The sequence below is a fragment of the Cryptotermes secundus genome, unplaced genomic scaffold (assembly GCF_002891405.2).
Source record: "Cryptotermes secundus unplaced genomic scaffold, Csec_1.0 scaffold477, whole genome shotgun sequence".
Taxonomy (NCBI): Eukaryota; Metazoa; Arthropoda; class Insecta; order Blattodea; family Kalotermitidae; genus Cryptotermes; species Cryptotermes secundus.
Window position 1 is genome coordinate 515,577 of NW_019720168.1, and position 25,211 is coordinate 540,787.

A 25,211-nucleotide genomic window follows, 5' to 3' on the forward strand; every position below is an offset into this window, starting at 1 on the left:
TCGAATCCCACTCAATACATGAATGTGTTTGTGTTGTCCTGTGTGTAGGTAGCGGCCTTGCGACGGGCTGATCCCCCGTCCAAGGAGTTTACCGACTGTCTGTATGATTAAGAAACTGCAAAACAGAGGCCAAGGTTCATGACGAGCTGCAGCACCCGCAGAGTGGTGGACTTGGTTCCCACTCGGCGGGCCGCCGTCAGTGGAACTTGTCGCGCCGCTTCGGAAATTCTGTAACGATTTGAGGAATGTTTTCAAATTTAAATTTGTGAGAAGATCATTGATATACATGCAAATGAGACTCATGATGAAATCAGGAGACAGTTCTTCTTGCTCCTCAGTTCGGTAAAAGGTGAAGTTGTCGCTGTGCTTAATTAATTAAGCACTGCACCGTGAAAACGTATGCGGAAGTGGAGATATAGCTCCAGAATAGATGACTTTCGCGCCTCTGCCGCCTTTCCGCTGGGCAAATCGCCCGCAGTTCCCATGGGTGGGCCCCAGATCCAGTCTGGACGCTGTGGAGAAGAGAGAAATCTTGCCCCTGCCTCTGTTGCTGTACCGACTAAGCTATCCCGACTTGCTTCTCAATATGGTAAAACCCAGTTTCGAAAACTGGATGAGTCTTAAATTCAAGGACGTTTGATATTCCAAGTGATGCGGTATTTGATATTTAGCTGAAGGACGGGAGAGGAAACGAGTGGCAACAAGCATTCCCCGTTATTAATCTCTGCATGGGCCTGCTGAATTTTGGTGGAAGACCAGAAATAAGATGGATGATAATATTGTCACGTTTTTTACTGAATATAGACGGGGCTAGGATCGGTAATTGGATTTATTGACCATTCAGGTCGTAACTACAAATAAGTATAACATTGTTACTGATTTTGACACTACAAAGCATTCCACGCTAATATCTTCAGTCTGTCTCCACTAGTCTCCACGGATTTATAAGGGAGGAACTATAAAAGTCTCCCTTAATCACACACTACCAATATCACTCTACTACAGCACACATAAATTCATCAAATCACATGTTAAGTCTTCAGAAGCTGACTTCTTGCACGCTTCTGTACTCCTCAAGCTGACTGCTTGCTTGCAAGCAACCGGTTCTCACGGTCTCTTCGCTTGCGGATATCTTATTTTTCCTTCTACCCTGAAGATGGAGGCGATACGTTCCTCCGAAACGTCGGTTAGCACCACATCTATACGGTGCCACATCCCAGAAAACTGCTTTCTTCGTGTTTTTATTTTCCTCACACTTCCTCGTCTGTTCACACACACACAAACGTTAACTTCAGATTTACACGTTTGAGTGCAAACCGTTGGATGGAAGTTCTGTAATCCCTGATAGTTCCGTTATTGCATGTGTGTAGTTCCTATTCGTCGCTCTTTAAGGCACTCCGGGTGAAATAATGAAGAGTCTTACAGATTATGTACATAAATCGAAAATCCCACAGAAGTGGCATAGGTTAGGATCCTGAAGCAAATATTTAGCTTTTTTTTTTCTTTTCTTTTCATATCCCCTGAGGCTAACAGCTAGTAAAAAGTTCAACAAAAACTGCCCATTTACTCTATAGACTCAAGAAGGAAAACATTCTTGATTTTTTACTTTAGCCACAGGGCGCTTCAAAATAATTGCAAGAGACATTTGGCAGCTAATAGGCAGGACTGGTTAAGAAGTAGCAGGGAACAAAAATTGGGAACCTGTTTTATCCAAGAACGGATTCGTTATAGGAGGTCATGTATTGAAGTTTTGACGGGGTCGTGTTTGTATTTACAGTTTATTTAACTACGCTATAAGTAACGCTCGACTGTGTGGGATTGTCGATACTTTAAAGAGACAATCACGTAATAAACTACGCTACCAGTACTAATTGCAACAGAAGGGTTCAAAATGTTTATTTAGATATTACGTACAACAGAGAGTGTTTTTCGTTGATTTCGACAAGATTCACCGCCTTTTTTGAAAATAAGTACTAAGAACAATAAATTGTTGGGAGTGGAAGAACGCTCTCGCAGAGAACACAAAACCAGCGGCCTGATTGCTAATGCCTCATACATGTTGTGAGGCTGTTATCCCTTGAATGAACAACTTATGAATGAAGAGTTCGGGGAATGGGAGGTTTTGTATTTTCTTCCATTTACATGTAAATGTTAGGGATTTATTTTGCGACCAAGTGACGTCTAAAAGGGAAATTCCAGAACCGAATGCGTAAACAGGAAACGTAAGAACGAAATGGGCGTAAAATTCCGCAGTGGACCATTGATGGACCGTCGATTAATTCTGGTCATCAGTTCGTTTCTTTATGCATTTAGGTAGAACTTGAGAACAGTAACATGTCCGTTCTGTGTACAGATCGTACTTTCGAGTTAATTCTGTAGTCATCGTCTGGAATTCGTGAATTGGAGACTCGACAGAAAAAAAAAACGGTTTTGAAGTTTTCGAATTATACCTGATGTTGATGTCCTTATTGCCAGTGAAAGCATATTTTGACCATGGAATTAGGAGTTATTGTCTTCGGGACCCTCGTAATTACGTAAATGATACATTTTATTGTCCTTTGAGTTACCTTACTGCTGAAGGCCGGAATAGTGGAGCCAGAGCCAGACATCCGTTGCTGGGCATCGGCCGTAAATCACGTTCCCTTTACAACGTATAGCAGCGAACGAGGCGTTACCGGGTAACAAGTTTTTAAACACTTAGAAGCGAAATTGTTAATTGGGAATGAATACATGGTGTCCGACACAACGCAGTCTCGAAGATCCGAATGGTATCCTCGGAGGGTGATCTCTGTCAGGTTCTTAGGCATTTTATAAAAGCCCGTGGATTCATAAATTTAAGTACTCCCGTTTGGAGTTGGGGTCGAATACCCTGCGAGTCGTAGGAGGCCACGAAAAAGGAAGTCCCGAATCTGAGACAGACTCGGACCCGAGAATGACTGCGCTGGCGAGCGCCAGCAGCAATTATAAACGACAGACCTGTCCTCTCGTCAGAGCGCCCCACATCAGCAAACCAGCAACAGTGTGACAGTAATACAAATGTGGTCGTAAGTCTGTCTTGGAATAAAGCACCCATCTGGGGCTTTATTCCAAGACAGACTGGCCGACTGACCGTCAGTCGTAACGTAAGACTCAGACTGATTTCAAGTAGTCGTATGTATTTGATAGTAGAAGACTAGAGACAATTCCGAGGTCCATAGGAAATACAGTGAGAGATTTCTTTATCAAGGGGTTCAGTGTGTGAACTGTTATAATCAACTCTAATTGTAATCATCAAATATAGGAATTACTAGGGTTTTGGACTTTTTCCATCGTCCAGAATTTTAGCTAATAGAGGACACGACGTTTCGGAAACTGGATCTGTTTCCGTCTTCAGGTGAGAATGGAAGACACCTACTCATTTGGGCCCCTTAGAAAGAGATAACCTCCAGCTAGGTCCAGTGATTGAGATTAGCTCTTTCTGAGGGGCCCACCTGAGCAGGTGTCTTCCTTTCTCACCTGAAGACGGAAAAAGATCCAGTTTCCGAAACGTCGTGTCCTCTATTACCTAAAATTCCGAACGATAGAAAAATTTCAGAACCTCAGTAATTCTGTGTGCCATCCACCATCATCAGAACCCTTTAGAACCTATCAAATGTAGGACCCACAATTATACGCCACGCCTACCCCTTATACGTGACAGTAGAAACAAGAACAAGCCAGTCAAGTTTGATGACTCCATTGCATGATAAATTGATACAGCAGATGACGTGGGGATAGTTACAGGAGAACAGATAGACATATTTCACATTGAGTAATGATGAATTTTAATAAACAAACTTAACTGACTCAGTGGTAGCAGAACCAAACGGTTCAACTTTCGTATTATCAAAACCCTCCATTGGACATTAACCTGAGCCAGTTCTGTCCACCTCGGACCCTCATAACCCAGTGCCATCAAGATTTGCCTTAATATTACCCCAAAATTGCGATCTTCTTTCTTTCTTTCTTTCTTCCTTTTTTTCCTTGGCACCACAGCCCCAGTGGGCCTAGGCTTACCTCCATGAACTTCCCCGTTCACTTTGGTTTTTCTAGATCTTACACATTCGGTAGGACTCCTTGGGCGGGTGATCAGCTCGTCGCAAACACAGAAAAACGCACACACACAAACTAAACATCCGTGCCCTGAATTCGAACCCACGATCCCGGTTTCCAAGCGAGCGAAGACAGTACATGCCATTGCGATCTTCTAGGTGTCTGTTTTCGAAGAGATTTCGTTGCCAGAACTCTCTATGCAGTTTCCCCCCTCCACACATGAGCTCATCGTAGCGTTTTGTATAGCCGACAGGTACGTGGTAGATGACGTTTTTCTAACCGAATACGAGGCATTCTTAGAATATCCTATCCTCGTAATTTTGCCGTGAATCTAATTCACATTACTAAGTAAAACTAATACATTAAGCCCGGTAAGTAAACACTGCTGTGCTAACTAGTGGATGCTGATACGGCCTGAAGGAGCCCCACACATTTCTCTATTTGATTAATCACATGATTGTCGTGCAGGTGGAAATTGGGTATGGTCATTCAAGACAGAAGCCGGTATAGCGACTGGCTACGGGCTGGACGAATGAGAGGCCGGTGTTCGAATCCCAGTACGATCAAGAATTTTCTCCTCTCCACGTCGTTCAGACTAGCTCTGGGGCCCACCCAGCCTCCTATCCAATGGGTATCGGGGGCTCTTTCCCCGGGGCATGAAGCTCACCAATCACCTCCAACTAGTACCAAGGTCAAGAAAATGTGGATCTATACATCCACTCGCCCATACGCCCTCATGCCGTAATGCTTAATTAATTAAGCACAGGGGCAACTTTACCTTTATGGTCATTCAAGCTGAGGTAACATTAGTTTCGGTGGGCGTCAAATTTAAATCTGTTAGGCTGAAATTAAGAAGCAAAATGGACTTGTGCCCGCGTCTTGACTTCGAGTATGTTTCGAGGTTGTATTATGAATATTATTGCTTGTTCTGTTGCCGACACTCGCACCTGTATAGTTTCCCCCAGGAAGAGCGCACTTCTGCTAAATGCAGCCCCGTCTCCCCACTTCAGTCGTCGTCTTTGAACGATTTCTGTACTGCGTCTCCTCGCTTCCCGCACAAGTCGCCTAGCAGCGAAGTAGAACAGCATAGCTTAGTATCGCTGTCAGTGTGTGCTGTATTTGTAAGTAGGTAAAGGGATTGATATGCATCGTGTGAAATTGCGTTCTTCCCATTNAGTAGAAGTGATTTACTCAATGATATTATATTTGTGTTTTTGTGAGTTAGGCCTACTGGCCTGTTCCAATTAAGAATTTACTTCCGAAACTTGGGTGTCTTTTTTAGATAATGGTAAAATTCCTTGGGTGGGGGGGGGATCGGACTATCGGAAGGCCTCTACCTACACAGGGCAACACAGACACAGAACGCAGGCACAGCCTACATCCAGGGTCGAGAGGGATTCAAACCGAAGATCTCAGTATTCGAGCAATCCAGGACATACGCACCTTAGTCACCACGCGGTCACCGTGGTCGGCATACCGGGCAGTTTTTATAGAACTAATTCTCACGAGTACAAATATTATGGTTTTGGATATTATCCACCGTCATTTCTTTATGTAAACAGGATGGTTTTTAGATAAAAACAAGACCTTGGATAATGTTCGTCTGCGTCAGAACTAGCCGAGAACTGGCTAAGTTAAATAAAACTGGTGATCTAGTAGCGGGTATTGCCGCATCTTATTGAGTGGGTTAGGAAAGGTGAGTAATTTTTTTTAGGAGTAAGCCAGAAGGTAAAAGGAATGTTGGAAGTCCCATACTGAGATGGCTTGAAGGTGCAAAGGATGATATCCAAGAATTGGACGCGAATGGATGTAGAGAATAACATGCATCTCGTGAAAGGGGCCAGGTTCCTCGTAGAACCAACCAGTAAGAAAGTAAGAAGATATGTCCGCGCTTTGTCAGCATAACCTTGAGATCTCAAGGCAGCAGCTGGTGCCTTCGAAACTTCCAACCACTTACGAAACTACATGGTGGTATAACCCAGAAGACCAGAACCGTACCGTTAAACCAATTCAGGTGTAATGGATTACATGGAGGTTAACCGGTAGACAGTGCAATTCTTTTAGTCAACAGGTCACACAAGTTACGTTGTTAGGTGCTTCATTCTGTGACGTATGAGTTGTCAGTCTACGGCGACTGCCGGTGGTTGTTAATATTGTAAACCTGTATATTTACTGCCAGGCAAAACGACTCGGTAAACACATTCTCGCAGAACCAACGCGCTCAATAATAGGAAGTCTATTTCTAGGCAACGGATCAGTGAACACGCCTCCTTAACAGTAGAGGTTGTGATTTCTTCGTGCTCCGTGCAGATTATTTATAAAGAAGGGTTGTAAAAAATCAGAGTTGATGTCGAGGATTGAACCGAATTCTGGAGATTGCAGTCGAAGATGATTGAGATGAAATGGCAAGAAATGAATTAGTCTGTGCAGAGAAGACTCCATGTGTGACTTTGAAGTTACAGTGAGACTGTTATAAATCCGTTGCCAGGATACGACTAGTGAAGACTGAAAACCCTAGGGCTAGGGCGTGTGTAACGGTGAACTGTGAAGTGTGTAGAATAGCCATAGCACCGTATTGCTTGTAGTCCCGACTTGTGAATGTATAAGATGCAATAACTGTAATCATCCAATCCTGAACTCGTCTTGTGAGTCACGCACAAAGCCCCAGTTCGTCACAATATTGTAAACGTGTGTATATAAATTAATGTAAGTCATTGCCCCCAGTCCCTGACCATATTTTCGTATGTTCAATTTCTACTTATGCCGCCACACTTTCCACCTTTTAATGATATCACAGTTGAGCTTCGCAATCTAAATTTTGTTGAGAGGCCCGGGTTAGTTAGTTAGTTAGTTATTGGAGAGGGAGGGTTTCCCCATGCACTGAGACCTGTATTGGTCCATTGTGCTTCCCTCTATGATTTCTACCAGTCTCTATATCCTACCGGTACTGGTGCTTACCATCAGTCCCGCCCAGCCAGCGAGACCTGCTCTACTAGCTGAGAGGTATCTATCTGCTTCTCCCATCTACCTGTTGGGCGGGAAACGTCCGTTAATTTGGCTCAGTGACCTCATTAGGAGATATGAGGTTCTTTTACGTGCCGTAAAGCTACAACACGGGACCCACGGCTTGAAGTCCCTCCCGAAGGACTTGTTCCCTGAATTTTTCCGCCCTTAAAAATTCGACGACCTCCGCCGGGTATTTGAACCCGCGTACTACGAGTCATGAGGTGGGAACGTTACCTCTAGACTACGGAGGCCGCTGAGGCCCGGGTTTGTATCGGGCGAGTTCCTGGTCACAGAACCTTCCACAGCTTCTCACCGGCTGTGCCCCACAGATTCCTAAAGGAATGTTAATCACCATCTTCACCCCCTCGTCAGTAAAGGGACTCGCCTCCGCCTACCCTCCAGTGACCATCTGTGTCAGCCCCTCTGAATCCCTTTTGTTGTCGAGTCACCCTCACATTCTCCAGCCTACGTGTGACAGTTCACACACCAAATGACAACTGAATAACACGACAAAATAACATTTGGGAAACTGCCTCCCTGTTCTGTGACTAATTAAGCACTGCGCCATCACCTCGGCACTAGCTGTAGGTGAGTGGTCACCTTCACGCCCCGGCCGCTTCACCCTGTACCCAGTGGATAGGAAGTTGGGTGGACCCCAGGACCGGTCTGGACGACATGGAGAAGAGAAAATTCTTGACCATACCAGGACTCGAAGTCCGAGTCCTTGACCGTGCAGCCCGTAGCCAGTTGCTATACCGACTACGCTATCACGGCTCTTATAATATTTACCAGTTTATTTAAATAATGTTGTATTTTAGCGTCGTGTTGCACTGATTCTCGTCCATGATGTGTATATATTGACCGTCTTCTAGTGCACACAATCTCACATGTCACTTCACTGCATGTTTCGGCATCACTGTGCCATCCTCAGGTGTGTTATTTACGTTAAACTATTGCACTGCTCGCCATCGTGTGTCGTTTATAAAATGATTTAAAATGTACATTCTTCATGTACTATAATAAAATTTATAAACATTAAAATTTGTTAAGATTTATCATCTTATACGTCTTATTTCAAACTCGCGTATTATATCAATCTTCCGCTATGGGAAGTTATTTAAATAAGGGGAACGTGACGCGGTGACTTACGTGTGATCGGCTTCAAACGGTCAGTATCTCATGTCTGTCATTGGAAGTATTTTCTTCTTGTGTAACGCATGCCGTATATTGACATTGACCAGTACCGAGACTGTGCAGTATTAAATGCTGCGTGTTTGTTCACGTAGAAATGTTTTATTATTCGACTGATCAGTATTAGCGTTTTTCGTGCAAGTCGACGCTTTGGTTATTCCGTCAAGAAGACGGTTGGTAGTTGCTGACGGAAACAAAATGTATTCAAATGTGTAACGTTTGTTCATTAAATAACGCTGGAAATAAATGCTTGATAAAAGTAAGCAATGAAAAATATGCGAACTTATTCATTCGAGGATGCGTATTAAATGAAGAGACAAAATGTCAGATCGTGGCATGTACTGTTTTGTCATCTTTAGAGGGGGCAGTGACCTGGTGTGTATCTCTCGTCAGGAAACATGCACACGGAATTTTAATGGTGGTCCTCTTGAATGGCTGTCGTAAAAATTCGGAATGTGAATTAAAGATAAGACAAACTTGAAACGTGTAAATCAATTTTGCGGTGAAATGGATGGAATTGAACTGGCTCTGAATAGGGTTCAGTCACAGCGTTTAGTGTTAGTGGCGTTGAAATTTTCATTACCTTAATGTTAGTTTCTACTTGCACTTTAAAGTGTATTTTGGCGGAACCGGTCCTCTGAGGCCAGCCTGGTTAACTTCACATGCAAACCCTTATGTTGGAAACAATGAACGAAGGCAGTTTTTGTTATCCTTTCAGCATTTCTGCAGTTGTTTGAACTGAGTTCTTATACATACCACGTAGAGTCCTAATTATAGGTGGCATTTTAAAGATTTCCTTGTTTAAGATACGATTAAAGAACTCATAAAGCCTGTTTTCCTATTCACAATTTTCTGTATCTACAGATATTATATTGTTAATATAATATTGTGACGAATATGTCCATTGCTGCACAACGGTTCTGTAAACACGTGCCCGAGGTTACGCAATCAACAGTGGAAGAACCTCCGTTGCTGGGTAGCAAGTTGCTAGGCACGTTTCATAGCAACGGACAAACACAGTACAGGAACTGTTCGAGGTGGTGGTCTCTGTTCGGTTCGCCCCGAGTTGTAAAAGAGATTTCATTCGTAAATTAATTGATTGAGTGACTCTTAAGAGAGTTCAGCTGTGTAGTGTTAACCGGCGGACACCAGAAGCTAAAGAAGTGACCGATTCGTAAATCAGAACCCAGTCCATCACAACGGAAGAGAAGACACTTGTAGTGCGGTCAGGAATGGAACGAGCCGTAGGCGGTCATTGTTTATGAGCTGCTGTAATTTATTATATTTAAGATTACTTGTAATAGAAGTGTCAGTAACTCCAATCATCCGTTCCAGAACCCGTTAATACTAGTCACGGAACCCCGGACATGTTACAGTGTTTAGATAGTGTGGGTTTGTATCCCAACAATAAACATAATTCTAAGTAGTTTCTAGGCGAACGTGTTGCCCTCGTGCTCAGGTCGTCATAAAATCGTCTTTCAATAGTAATTAACATATAACAGATCGTTATCATCATCACCACCAGCTTTTGGATAGTCTTATTACCAAAGTACAAATTTTGTTTACGTTAAATTTATTTGTCGTAACCTCCAAGTTTCGCGCCTTCGCCAAGTTTCTAATTGCTTGCCTTTGAACAGTACTGCAAGCAGAATATGTAGGTATATTTACAGTATATCTCCATACCAGATTTCACATGAGTCGCTTTGTGTGGCATGGAAAGTTTCTCAATGTGTGAAATTGTGAATTTAAGACATTTCCATGCAGAATCCGCAGGCTGCCCTAAAGGCCGGATTCCATGAAAAATGTCATCCGCCTGTCTCTAGCGGCTCATTAGTTATTGCTGTTAATCCGGAAGCTGAATATAGATTGGGAGCGGTCGCCATAAAATTGCTTTCCATAAATAAAAGTCTTGAAAAAGTTCGCGTAGTTTTCGAAAATTTGATACCACACAGACTCCCAGAAACATATAGCTACGTGTATTATCACTTTCATCTTAGAACTTTGCTGGACTGTCATGTGGGTGTTATTGATGACAGGAAATGGAAAATATTAAGAAGCTGGATAGCATTCAATGTCGTGATGTTATTAAACGAGTTTCACGAAAGTTCACGATTTCGAAAGTTCGTGGAGACTCAGATGCACAGACATGGCATCACAAGTCTGTTATCTGTTCTTGTAGGGCAAAACGTACGTTTGTCTGAACATGCAGTGAGAATGGAAATACGCTTTATATGAACAAGTTATCTGGAAGAAAAGGTTTCACTGTTTATGAATGTGGATATGTCAGGAGGAGTAAGGTCGTGACATGTCGTGGTTTCGCTCGGTCTTTGTCAGGTTATGTCTCTCCGCTACGTCATGGCTTGCAGATTTCCATCAAGCTTACATGTTGTCAAGCTGGTACAATGGTCCTAGAGGAACCCAAGGGTCTAATTTATGCATGAAGTGAGGAAGCGTCACGACTCTACAATTCCTTCAACTTTTGGATCCCTGTTTTGATTGCTATTTCGGTATCAGTGTTCAGGTGGCGTCGACTGCCCTGCGCGGTGGTTTCAGGAGCAAAGCAGGAAATCGATTGTATTTTCACTGGAGCTATGGGAAGACCGGCTCGGTAATTGTGCTCCTAATAATTAACTGGTGGGGTAGGGGTTCACTGGGCAGGACATGCCACATAATTACATGGGCCTAGATGGATGTACGTCGGGTTGGCGGGGTTTTTCGTTTTTCTTTTCCGTTTTTACTCAGCGGGAATCAATCGCGTCCATATTTGAGAGATACCGTCCTCGGTTCTGGTCCGGGGACCAGCAATTCCTTGTTTATGTGGTCATGATCAGTTATTTCATTCAGATGCCGGGGAAGTACCTCGAGTAGAAAACTCGTGTTTCCTGTGCCGTCTCTTCTGCTTCCGTTATTCACAATTTTCCTTTATTGGAGAGGTTCCCAGTTGGAAACTCTGTCCGGAGATGGTCAATTCTGCCGGATATTTCTTGTATGTTCCGTCTGTGCGTTCAAGCAAACGAGGGAAGAGAAACTGGAAGTAGCCCACCGTTCTTCCCGACTTGTCATTCGTAACCATGCCTCGGAACTACCTTAATCATAATCGTCTAGAGGCCAGAGGTTCCCGGTTCGAAACTGGGTTCGCAGAATGGCTATTCTGCGAGGTAGTTTTCGTTCTCTTCAAGAAGGCAGTAAATATTGCTTGCAGGTCCTAAACGTGGAACACCTGATTCAGTGTCATGGAGTATAAGTATTTCGGTGATTTATTTTCTTTCTAACCCCGTGGATTAACTGAAGTGCCTCCCGCCCCTCATGTCTGAGGTCTCATAACAACTCAAGACTTTGATATCTTGCATTCTCATGCTCTCATGTTTGTGAACATTAGGGAGGTAGGTAGGGTTATATCATGTAAGATTTGAGGCTTCACAGTGGCCGCGCGGTCTAAGGCATGAAAGGTCCTCGCCCGCTCGAAGTCTGGGATGGTGGATTCGAATCCCACTTGAGGCATGAGGTCTGTGTGCGTTTATTCTGTTTGTGCTTTTCTGTATGTAGACGACTGGCAGATCCCCCGTCCAAGGAGTCCTACCAGCTGTATATACATTAAGAAACTGAATTGCAGCCAAGGTCCACAAGGGCTGTAGAGCCATAGATAGGTAGACAGACAAATATGGTTAGGCAGCGCCATAGCTCAAGCGGTTAGTCGCTGGCTTCCAATCGCGGCGGCCCGGGTCTGGTCAAGTGGGATTTGTGGTGAACAAAGTGACGCTGGGGAAGGTTTTCACCGAGTACGTCGGTTTCCCCTGCCAATCTTCATTCCACCAAATTCTCCATCATCATAATCACCCGGGGAAGGCTACAATAGGCCAATCAGTGGCCGCCGTGCCGAGTGGACCCGGTTGGGTTACCATCATCGATAGTGAAATTGTATAAACTGGTATGTATTTTTTTTTTGTTTATGTATGAGTAGTTTACGTTCTTTACTCCTACTCACTTTGTAATTGGCCTTTGGGCTGTCAAGTTAGCACGTAAATAAATAATTGAATTGAATTATTATTTGTGTTGTGTTTCAGACGAATATATTTCAAGAGTTTTCGAAATGTTTTCCTTATTGTGCACTTGCTGCTGTAGCAGGTTCGTTGCTGTTTCGGCTGTTGGATTGACGCCCATTACTGACCTAGAAAGAGCAACAAAATCATGAAGATGCTCGCTTTAGTTTCATTTGGCGGAATGAGATCTGGCATGTCTAGCACTCAGTGAACGTGAAGCTGACTGTACTAAAGCAGACGCACTTGGTCGCCATCTTGCAATTAATTTTATGGATCTGGTGAAACGTGTATGACGCCAGGGAGACTACTCTTATTATTTAACGACGCATTGTATACTGTTGAGTTTCTTTAGGATGGGTATTGCAGGTAATGGTGAGTTTTGCTGGGGGACCAGTTAAGTCTACCCCAAACATCACCACGACCATATGTAGGGTAGTCTTCAAAGCGCTCAGTTACCGCCACCGGAGTGTCTCGTTAGTCACCGAATATAGGCGTGAAAGAGTGGACAGCTGTTCGCAGCAGTAGCGCGTTTTGCAGATCGTGTCGGATTCGCTGGTCCTCGAGTTTCTAACGAAACTGCATCGACTCCTTGGGTCGTGATAGCGAATTTATATTCAGTAACAGCCTCTGAGGACGAGGAATGCGTATAGGTTATTGGTGGGAAAGCCAGAAGGAAAGAAACTACTTGGAAGACCAGGGCGTAGGTGGGTGGAAAAATTCTGGGAAATTCTTAAAGATATTAAATGGGATGATATTGGCTGGATCGAACTGGCTCAGGATATGGAGAAATTGAGAGCTCTTGTGAACACGGTAATGAACCTTCGGGTTCCATAAAATTCTGGGAAATTCTTGAGTAGCTGCACAATTGTTCGCTTCTCAAGAAGGGCTCAGCTGAATGAGTAAGTAAGTAACGGCCTCTCAGGTTTAGCTGTTGTATTCCGAAGATGAATGGTTCGAATCTCGGGATAGATACTGACTATCCAGACTGAAGGTTTCGTGGCCTTCTTCAGTCCTTCCAGAATACGGCCACTGTTGCTTCGTTCCACTTCCTTTCCAGCCAACCCTCCGCCACACATCCGTGCCCTTCAAGACATACGCGAGTCCGAGGGACTGCTCGAGTCGCCAAATACGTATGTAGCAAGAAAAGAAAGTCAGTAGCTGGGCAGTCGTTGCAGTAATTGGGTGACGCCGTGAACGAGAGGAAGCCGGATGAGTCCGGAGCCGCTCTCATATCTGGATGTTCGCGAGATTTTTTAGTACATCTGCTTTATTATCGTTTAATGTCAGTCGGAAGGAAAGGCATTGAATGCGGTAAGTTGATAAATGTTCCTTCACTAAAGAAAGTGATTATGTCCTAGTTTAATGGTATCTTCGGACATCTGCTTGGAATGACTGAAGAGGACCAGGAGAAACCTTCCTGTATAGCTGTTGCTTCGGCCGTGATTCGAGACGCTGAGTTACCGAAAGCAAAGCGCGCTTGTCACCGTTGTGACGGATGGATCATTATGTCAGAAGTTGTGACTCTGGGGCAACGGCAAGTGCGCAAACCATGGTGTCTTGTGAGCAGCTGGGCAACCCGGGGAAGCGGGCAGCGGTTTTCGTAAAAGGTTCATAAAAACAAAACAAACTCTGTGGCCTTTAGTCCGGAAGCGAACTATACCGAACGAGCGACCGCCGCTTGTCGGCAAAGTTAGTGCCAACTTTTGCGGCTAGAGGGTGTCGCGTGGTCAGCGCAACGGATTCCCACGACCGTTAATCTCGGTCTTGTAGACCGGAGCCGCTACTTTTCCATTCATGTAGCTCCTCAGTTATCCTCACGAGGCTGAGTGAACCCCATTCCAGACCCACTACTTCACAGAAAATCTGGTAGCACCGGGATTCGAACACGGGACCTCTGGTTCTGTAGCCAGGAATTCTGACCGCTAGACCCCAGAGGCGGTCAGGAGGTCCATAACGGGCATCAAATGTATCCAATCGATGACTCTACAGCCCTTTGTTGGACCGTGGCCGCCTTTTCATTTTCTTGATCTTTTACACAGTCTGTAGAATTCCTTGGACGGGGGATCAGTCCGTCTCAAGGCCGCTACCTACAAACAAACTCCATGGCTTAAGTCCGCAAGCGAACTATACCGACCGAGCGACCGCCGCTTGTCGAAGTTGCCTAGGGATCCAGAAGTCTGGGTTCGATTCCCGGCCCTACCAGATTTTCTGAGAAATAGTGGGTCTGGAACGGGGTCCACTCAGCCTCGTGAGGATAATTGAGGAGCTATTTCAAGGAAATAGCGGCTCCGGTCTAGAAAACCGAAATTGACGGCCATGGGGATTCGTTGCGTTGACCACGCGACATCCTCTATTCGCTAAAGTTGGCCGCTAACACAGAGGACAATACAAACACAGATAAACGCACACGCAGACATTCATGCTTGAAGTGGGATTCGAACCCACGATCCAAGTTCTTGAGCTGGCGAAGACAGTTCATGCCTTTGACCACGCGGCCACTGTGATCGGCATATTAAATGTATAAAAAAGGTAAAAATATCCCTGTAACAGGCCGTGAAGGCCCATAGGGTTGTGAGACGTCGAGGCTCCCAGATTCTCTAGACAGTCGACTCACAGATGGCGGTAAGGTTGTCAGACTTACGCGCCGGCCGTCCTTTACCCCCCAGGAATATTCCTGGTACTCATTTCTGTTAAGAGGCTGAGTCAACCCCATGGCCATAATGCGGCTGGAATGATTAGGTCCACGTCATCGGGACTCGACCCGTGACCTTCCGGCCTGTAGCATAGTGCCTCAACCAACTACGCTACCATGTGAACCCCATTAAATATGAAAGCTCCTAGAAAAAAAAAATGTAGTTTATTTTTTTCACCTATTTTTGTTAATTCAGATAGACTGTGTACTTAACTGACAGTCGCTGCGCGGCCGTACTCTAGCGCAGCTGCTGTAGCAGTATGAGTTCGCGAAAATGATATACCCCCTTTCCTTTAAAACGAATGTTGGCTGACGGCGCGGTGTATCAAGTAGCGGGACTTCGAGGCTGCCAGTGATTGCTGCTTTACGCGACGTGAAGAAACAGTTGTTATGTTAAATTCTATATATTAGCGTACGTACAGCGAGCTCATTAGCACGGACCAACAGAAAACACAGCTCTTCTACTGTTCCCCCAGAGTTCCCGTAGGAATGTATTTTGTTTACGATGTCGTTACCCAGAATCGGCTCTACAAACTACAGTATATTCCTACGAAGTCAGTTCCTTTTAAACTGGTTACTTAATTATCGACGCTGTCAGCATGGCGGCCACAGAGTATCGTGTCGATGCTAGCGGAGGAAAACAACTTGGAGCAACCGCGGGGGCATGGCCAGGAAGGCTACAGAATTTATCGGCAAACTTCAGTGGAGATATTCATATCCACATACAATTTATTCAGCGATGATCCTAACGATAGTGAAAGGATGGGGAAGAAAGCAGTCATGGCCTATTCTGAGGCATTATTTGAGATATTAGCCGCGAATTTTCTTCGAGGAATCAAGGGAAAATCGTGGGGAAAAAAAATAACATGATCTGCCGAGTGTCCTGCTTAGTCGCATCGGGTAACCCCCAAATACATGTCAAATAAGTTTTTTTTTATTTCTAGTGGGGTGGGACTAAGTCCCTTGTACTGCGGCCTCTTCTGGCCTATTGTACCAGCCCCAGATGATAGGTGAGGGTGATTGTGGAGCAATTGGTGGAATGAAGATTGGCAGGGGAAACCGAAATACTCGGATAAAACATGCCCCAGCGCCACTTTGTCCACCAAATCCCACTTGACCACACCCGGGATCTAACCCGGGCCACCGCGGTGGGAAGCCAGCCACTAACCGCTTGAGCTATGGCACGGCCATTCAATCGTATTTAGTCATATACCACCAGGAAACGGTGATTCGATCTTATGAACCTTTTGCATGCAGTATGGAAGAACACGTCGGAATCCGTAACGCTTGTTACATGTACTCTAGAGAGCCCGGTTCGAACCCCTACCGGTATGGCTAGTCTTCAGTGAAGTTTCTCGCGGTTTCATTTAGTCTCCCGAGGCTGAGTCCGGTATAATCACACCACGGTCGCGTCATTCAAAATCTTTTACAGTTCATTGTTCACTGATCATCTAAACATGCGACACTGTGTAGCCGCAGTTACTGACAGCGTCGTTGGATAAACGTAAATAAATAAGTTACACCGCTCAGTATGAAGCTGAAACAAACTGAGATGATAGCAAACTGTACGGGACAGGGTGCCGGTTCCCCGGGCTATTGTCTTTATACGTTCTCTCTTCTTCCACTTGCCTCTTTCTCGCACTTAACTGGACATTGAATTGCTGGAGGAAGAAAATTTACGATCCCACTCGCCAGCTGTTCTGTACTGGAATGTTCAAACATCGGCAATTTAATGAAGTTTCAGATTAGATGTGTAGGAAGCGAACATGGGAATCCAGACAGCTGTTTCACACCTGTCTGTAATCAGATATCCTCGACTTTACAGACAACGAGAGGGTTTAGATACTGTTCTCTTGTTCTGTCTTTCAGCTACCTCTGTTCAAGTCCTGTGAAACTCGTAGCTGCTCCAATAGCAGTGTTATAATTCCACTGTGTGGTTCGTGCCATATCAGACAAAGAAAAGAATAGGTTAATAGAATATGATAACTGAACATTTCATAACGTGTTACATAATCACTTGTGTAGGAGTTTGTGTGTTATTAAATTGGCACATACAATGGTCATTTTCTGTTGTTCTGTTTTTGGTTATAGGAATAATGTTTTGGAAGGTGGTTCACCTTAGATCATCAGATAAAGCTTGAAACCTGTTCTCTTAGGTCCATTTGGTAGTGTTAACCATTGTCCAGCTGTAGTTCTAATCGCGATATATGAGAGATCAGTGGGTTGAGATATGAGAAACAGACGCATAACAGTAGTAAAATCAATCATATGACCTCAGTACAATGACATTTCTGTGGATAGTACAAAAGCCCATGAAACAAAACCATGAAAAGGGGAGGTTCCTGACAGGACTAAATGTCAATTTCAGAAAAATGATGTGGTAAAATTCTGTGAACCAATGATCAAAAATATGAGGAGCAACTGCTAAAATGTTACATCTTTGTAGAACAGCAACAGAACTCCACAAGAACATGAACAGTGTTTCGGGACATGTGTGTTAGTTTAATAATTACTGTTGCAGCCAATGGGTTTATGTAAAAAGGTAAAGCTATCCCTGTAACAGGCTGTGGAAGCCCATAGGGTTGTGAGACATCGAGGTTCGCACATTTTCTAGACGGTCACCTCACAGATGGCGCTGAGAATCAGCCTTATGCGCGGGCTACACTCAGGAAAATTCCTGGAACTCATTTCTGTTAGAGGCTGAGTAGACCCCAGGGCTACGGTGCGGATGGAAAAATTAGGTCGATTGAAAAATCCAATTATATCATTAGGAATCGAAAAAGGCCGCGCCATAGCTCAAGCGGTTAGTCTCTGGCTTCCCACCGCTGCAGCCCGGGTCTGGTCAAGTGGGATTTGTGGTGGATAAAGTGGCGCTGGCGCAGTTTTTCTCCGAGTACTTCAGTTCCCCCTGCCAATCATCATTCCACCAATTGCTCCACAATCACCCTCACCTATCATCTGGGGCTGGTACAATAGGCCAGAAGTGGCCGCAGTACAAGGGACTTAGTCCCACCCCACTAGCATAAAAAAATCAGGAATCGAACCCACGACCTTCGTATTTTCCTTGGGAAGTCTATAGGATTGAGATATGTACCTGAGGTAATAGGTAATTACATTTTGTGTGGGTTTGTGCAGCAGAAAGTGAATCAGGACTACATAACTTGATCATTACGCATTAGTCAAATAGACAGTAGTCACAAGATGCACTGAGTGGAAATGCACAGGCCCTGGAAACTTAACTTTGTATGGTACACCAGGGACGTTGCTTGATGATTGCTCAGCAAGGATGCATACTGGACCCTAAGGCTGTTGCTTTATGGAGAACTGTCGTTATGGAGCCAAGCTGAGAGGACAAGGTTGGGCGTTCATGTCTTACCATTGTCCCGGTGGCGTGATTTAATAACGGAGTTTGAAGCATAGAATCAACTCCACCCGTATTACCTGTTATGCTCAGTAAAGCTCTCAGTATATCTACTCTCACCTACAAAACATGCCACCATCAAACTCAACTATGCAGTGCTTGGCCTGGCTGCGTTTTGGATACGTCAGTTGTAACTTGTAATCAATACAGTATTTCTGTGGGAACAGCTTTCATTGCAGCATTCTACAGACAGTTTATGAGATGCACTTTGTATCATAAACTTCACAACAGAAGATTGCACAACAGTGTAAGGCTACAGAAGCAGACACTGCAGCCAATCTTTGGTAAGTCTGGATGGAAGAGCTTCCCCAACCACCATACAACCCTGACATAAGTTTACAGGTGTCTGCAGAAATGGGACCAGCTAGCCTAATTACCAAAAGTAGAGCCCACTGCCTGAGTTCAAGACTACTACCAAGCAATGAGAGGCAGTCTTCAGCTTTTGTGGTGACTAAACCGAAGAACAGTAAAGTTACTGTGTTAAGGAAGCCTGTATTTTGGAAGTTAAAGTAAAGCATCCTTTAGTTTTGAAATGACCTGTGTACTGTTAAGGTGATCAAGTGAAGGATGATGAGGCGAGCAAGGTGGCATACACTGGAGAGACAAGAAATATGTACAAATGTTTAGTTTAAAAACATGAGGGAGGGAGGTCTCTTTCTCCGGGGACAAAGCGGCCGGGGCGTGAAACTGACAACTCATCTCCAGCTAGTTCTGAGGCCAACAAATGTTGATCTGTATATCCACTCCCCCATACACCTTCATGGCATAGTGCTTAATTAGTTAAGCTGAAACATCTTTACCTTTTACTCAAGGTAATGTGGGTATGTACAACAGAAAGGGAATCTTGAATTATATAACCAGGTCGTTACACATTAGTCAAGTAGACAATAGTCACAAGGCACATAGAGTGGAAATGCATAGGCCCTGGAAAGTAACTTTGTACAGTACACCAGGGTCATTGTGGTGTGATGATAGCTCAGCAGGGATGCATACTGGACCCTAAGGCTGTTGCTGTAGACAAAGTCATCATTGTGGAGCCAAGCTGAGGTGACAAGGTTGGGTGTTCATATCTTGCCGTTGTCCTGGTGCTGTGTTTTAATAACAGAGTTCAAAGTCTGGAATCGACCCAACCTGTATTGCCTATTCTGCACAGTAAAGTTCACAGTATATTTACTCTCACCTAGAAAACATCCCAACATCAAATGCAACTACGCAGTGCTCGGTGTGCCTGCATTCGTGATACATCAGCTGTAAATTGTAATTAATTTCTGTGTATTTACATTAACATTCAGCTGTGATACCCAAGGACTGGAAGAGCTCTTGTGATTTGCTGCCTGCCTGTTGACAATTATATCATTTGATGTGCAAATGCCATTAAAAATATGTTTTGAGATGTCTGTAAAATATATATGATCTCTGATATATCTGTTTTTACCTTCATTTACAACTCAACTGACTTCATCTCATTTGATTCCATAACTTAACCAGTTTTCTGGTTTTAGATTTCCATCTGTATGCTACAAGCCGGAAGTTCGCGGTTCAAGTCCCGATGAGGTCATCGGATTTTTTTTCAGTTGACCTAATACTTCCAGCTGCACTAGGCCCTGGGGTTTACTCAGCCTCTAACAGAAATGAGTACCAGGAATTAATTAAATAATTTTTCTGGGGAGTAAAGCACGGCCGGCGCGTAAGTTCTAGATGATGTGGGACCCTCAACGTCTCACAACCCTATGGGCCTTCACGGGGTAAGGTTGTCAGCCTTACGCGCTGGCCATGCTTTACTTCCAAGGAAAATTATTTCATTAATTCCTGGTACTCATTTCTGTTAGAGGCCTAGTGCGGCCAGAAGGATTAGGTCAATTGAAAAAAATCCAGTAACCTCATTGGGACTTGAACCCGTGACCTTCTGGCTTGTAGCATAGTGCCTTAACCACTACGCTACTGCATGCCCCCAATGCCCTGTATAGTTCTTATTGAAAATTTTATTGACTAGACATATCGCTTTAAATCCTTTCCACTCTGATATACCTTCTTAGTTCACTGCATCATTCAGACATTTCATTTTTAATTTCTTTTGTCTTCTGAAGTTCAGTGAGAAATTACCAAACATCATAGTTGAGTGGGTAGCATTGTTACTGTGTCTACAGGAGGTCCTGGATTCAGATCTCACCAATGACACTAGCTAGCCTGACTGGAGTTAGTCATTCTCTCTGGGCAGATGTGGATGTGGTATATTAAATTAGTTTATGACTGTTTCCTTCCACATTTATCCATTAGTCACTGATCCTCATATAATTCAGTGCTAAATAGAACAACTGAAAATGTCACATAAACTAAAAATAACAATTCTGTCAGATGTATATGACACACATGTTAAATATAGTAGGTATAGGTGTTCTATATACCTATGTGTGTGTGTGTGTGTGCGCGCGCGCACGCATGTACGCGCGTGCGTCTGAAATTATTCTGTAAGGATAAATGTCTAGTTCAGGACTTACTGAGCATAATCCTGTTCAAGGTTTAGATGTATTGGTAGTCACAGAATTCTACTGTGTGAAAAGTAAGGTGTCATCAATTAAGACAACAGTTTATACACTGTTAATATGAGGAAATTTCATATGTAATTGAAGCTTTTGTTTATATTTTTAACATTAATTAACTTTTTCTTTTGTTGCAGATCACTTCACTGCCAAGCTGTCTGTGCGCATGACATCTGGTCCCGACTTTGTAACAACAAACTTTACGTTCTTTGACTGTAACACATACAGTTCATGCACTCAGTGTGTTTCATCTTCATTTCCTTGTGACTGGTGTGTTGATGGGCACCGCTGCACGCATGATACAGCCGAGAACTGCCGTAACGACATACTCGTAACTGGTGTCAGTGTAAGTAATTGTCATTCTTATGTAGCTCAAACATGGTGTATAAACAGGGCTTGAGGCGGGGCGGGATGCGGCGGGATGGTTCTTTTCTAAATGGCCTAAAAGCATCCCGTTACTTCTTTGGCAGTAAATGCAATGTACAATACCCAGGGCTTGGGGTGGGGCAGGATGCGGCGGGATAGCATCCCGGTTCTATTTTCATTCCACCTCAAGCACTGTGTATAAACTCATATTTTGTGCCCTTAAGCACTGGAAATGTTAATGTTTTCTGTGTTACGGGCAGAACAGTTCCTCAAAAGAGGGCAACATGTTGCAGAAAACAACAGGCCTAGAAGTTACTATCAATTTATTTGTTTTTGGAAATTTCACAGCAAGGAAAGACATATAAGAGATTGTCATCATGTTTGCAGATTGAGTTATAAAGGGGAAAAGTATATGCTTATATGTGCACCATGAATTAGACTTCAGTATATTTGTGGTTGTGGATATTTACTGATGGAACTTCAGCAGTACAATGTGTGTTCATATTCAGCAAGATAAACTCCAAGTTCTGAACTGTTATAAATGAGAGAATTTAAAATTAATATTTCACACTGGCTGATTGTACACAGCAGATACCAGCGTAGACTTGCAGTGGAAATAACTCAGTGTCAGAAAACTTCTTCCAGGAAAGATAAGATTCTGATATTTCACATCCTTCAGAAGCCACTGTATTCACAAATAAATTGGATCCACATCACTATCATACAGGATGAGCTCATACCGATATCTTTAATTGGAAAATGGGAAGATCTGATAGCAAACTGACAGATCGTTATAGTATTCCAACTGAAATACATCTGTACACAGTTCTGCCAGAATTACATTGTCACAGAGTGTCACAGCTGACCGTTGTACAACACAGCTGATCCAAGTTTACCACACATTGTCTAACAACCTGTGTTACACAGCCTCGATGTTCAGGAACAAGGTGACCCAAGGTTTGCATCAACTTGAGATGCAGTCTGCTTGTTGTAGAACAAGCAGTGGCTTATGTAGAGTCATTCTTGGTGGAACACATGGAGATTACTTCGATATTTAAACCAAGAACAACAAGACTTAATGTACGACAAACTATTAAGTAACATGCTGACAATAAGAAGTGTTACAGAGCCCCATCTACACAGTTCCCCACAGAATAACGGAACCAACAATGGCTCTGTAAAAGGAGCATTGGTTTTGAGAATAAACAGCCTTTCCTTACCACAGAGCAACTGAATGCCCATTCTTCTTGTGCACACAGCTGCTTCCTCATTCTATCTCCTTAACAAGGGTTGTCTTTGAGTGGCGAATCAACATGACCCAAAGTGAATCCTAATTTCCAGTGTAGAATCACACCTTCCTTCATGACATACTAACACACCAAATGGTAATTTAATGGGACATCTTGCCCATAATCAAGATGATGGGCAAGAGAGAGAGGCTTTGTGCACAGAGGGATATATTGGGTTCTAGAAATGACCGGAGGATTAGATTGGTGGCATGGAAACAATGTGGCTTGACATCATCAAGGATGGAAGGAAAGGAAGATGTCAATATGGGAAAGATAGTAGAAGGTGATTGGAGAAGCTAGCAAGGCTGGAGAGCCAGTAATGCAGAGAACGGTTCAAGGTTGTTATGGTTGGCAAAACACAATGCTTTGTGTATGGTCCCTAAAATGAATCTTATACAGGGTGTCCCAGGAGGAATGGACCAAACTTCGGGAGGTTGTTCCTTACGTTAAAGTATGCCGATATAACCCAAAACACCTATGTCCAAAGTTGAACGGTTACGGAGATAATGGCCCAAGAAAAGTGTGGTCTTCTGGCAGGTCCACGCACTGTACCTCTCAGCTGAAAGGCCTTATCTATGTTTGTCCTTGAGTGCCGTGATTCACCCTAGCCGTACGTATGTAGTTGGCTTTATCAGAACGCGTAGTCAGCCACGTTACGTCAGCGCTTGCCATTCATGTGTCATGTATAGTGCTTGGAAACCCTAAGGACAATCATGACATGGTGAGCGAGTAATTTGTACTTCAATTTTATGGCTTCATGTCACTCACAAGTTAGTTTGATGTTACGTACATTATTAACATTACAGAATCCACATATTCCTGCCAGTTTTAATATGTATTTTATAATCAACAAGTGTGCAACGCCAGTCAAAGTTTGACACTTCTCTGGCCATTATCTCCGTAACCGTTCAACTTTGGACATAGGTGTTTTGGGTTATATCGGCATATTTTAACATAAGGAACGCCCTCCCGAAGTTTGGTCCATTCCTCCTGGGACATTCTGTATATGATTGTCGTCTTTGTCTCTTGAGATCCATAAGTTCTCTAAGGGTTGCTTGAAAAGTACTGCACTCTTTTCTGACCAGAAGGATATTGTGCACCAGGAATATATTCCTGAGTGTGCTAATGAACAAGGAAAGTTATGTGGATGTGTCTCTCCAGGAGATAATTTACCTGAAGGATCCTGAAATGTAGGTGGGAAAAGACTAGATGCTTCTGCATGATAATGGCACCGTGACACTACCCCACTGGACACTCTCTCCTAGCACTATGTCATTTTTACATATTTCTTCACTTGAAGAACCTGCCAAGTGCTGTTATTTCAATGATGCAATGAAATTTCAACTTTCTTCAGAGATCATTTTCAGGGTGGTTGTGCATAAATTTGTATTTAAAACAGCTGTATCCATGCTGGAAGAAGAATGTATGCACTAAGAACAGTGTTTGGAAGGCAGATATGTCTTAAGATCTTAGCACCACCGGATTTCAGATGTGGCTGTTGTTCATTATGTGCATATTACAGCAAGTTCATCCTAAACAGTGAAGTGGAGTATGTTGTTGCAAACCATTAAATTTACAATTATAAATTTATTCGTTATAAGTGTAGGTTGAGTCACTTATTGTTAAGCGGACAACAGTAAGGGATTTTCATCAATAAATGTATAATGTTCAATGATATTTTGTAATCTCACATTCTGCAGTATTCTTTTTGATATCTGTAATGAAGCAAATATGCAGTATGTAGCTGCAGTGTTCTGCTAATGCATAATGTCATGGGTGGTAAAGTGTTGGCACTACAGTCATCTAATGGAAATAGGATGTGCAAGGAAAATGTTTACTGACTATGAAATGTGTCTTTATATGGGCTACAGATTCTGTCTTTTATATCTTACCTCCAGCCCTAGATTTGGTTTTATTTCATTTTTAGTTTGTGATAGACCAAGGTGCATCAGGATAGAATTTCTGTTTTTTTGTTTGTCTCAAACCCTCTGGAATTCTTTCTGTAGTTTTTCACCAGTTGTCACATATCAGTGCAGTAGTGTGATGAGTCTAATTTAATAAGCAGTCAGTTTAAGTTGGGATATTAATGTGAATCCTTCTGAGCTGCCTTTGAAAGACAGTTATTATGTATGGAGTGAAAGTGAACAGTTCTTTGAAGCTTAGTTAAACCTCCATGCACTGGTTTCTCTCTGTGTTGTGTTGTGTCTGGCCTATATGGTTTCTTGTTGTCATCACGTCGGAAAAAGTTTTGTAATCTTTTCCATCTCTTAGACTGAGTGTCATTGGAAATTGCAAAAACTTCATGACATAGGAACTAGATTCAGAGAATATTAGAGGCAAGAAACAATAGTAGATTGGTTTTCCACGAATTTTCATTCATGTATGATTGCACAAAACTTTAATAAGTTAAATAAATGCTAAGGCAGAGTTGGAGTTTTAACTTACTAATTAGGAAAATATGGTTGAAAGTACAGTTCATGAATTTATTGTTAAGGAAACTGGGCATAATGGTTCAGAAAAAGACTGCAAATTAGAACATTCCACAAGTGGAATAAATTTATAACTGTAAGCAAGTGGTAGTAATGGAACATATTA

At 43.3% G+C, this 25,211-nt stretch overlaps 1 protein-coding gene across 4 annotated transcripts in view; it reads left to right on the plus strand.

Annotated features, from left to right (window-relative positions):
• Positions 1 to 25,211, plus strand: part of LOC111867333 (plexin A3) — a 478,840-nt gene that overhangs the window by 416,223 nt on the left and 37,406 nt on the right. For all 4 annotated transcript variants that reach the window (XM_023857101.2, XM_023857095.2, XM_023857114.2 and 1 more), the window contains exon 8: positions 21,099 to 21,307. In XM_023857101.2, the coding sequence (XP_023712869.1) occupies positions 21,099 to 21,307 (209 nt within the window). The remainder of the gene's footprint in view (positions 1 to 21,098; positions 21,308 to 25,211) is intronic.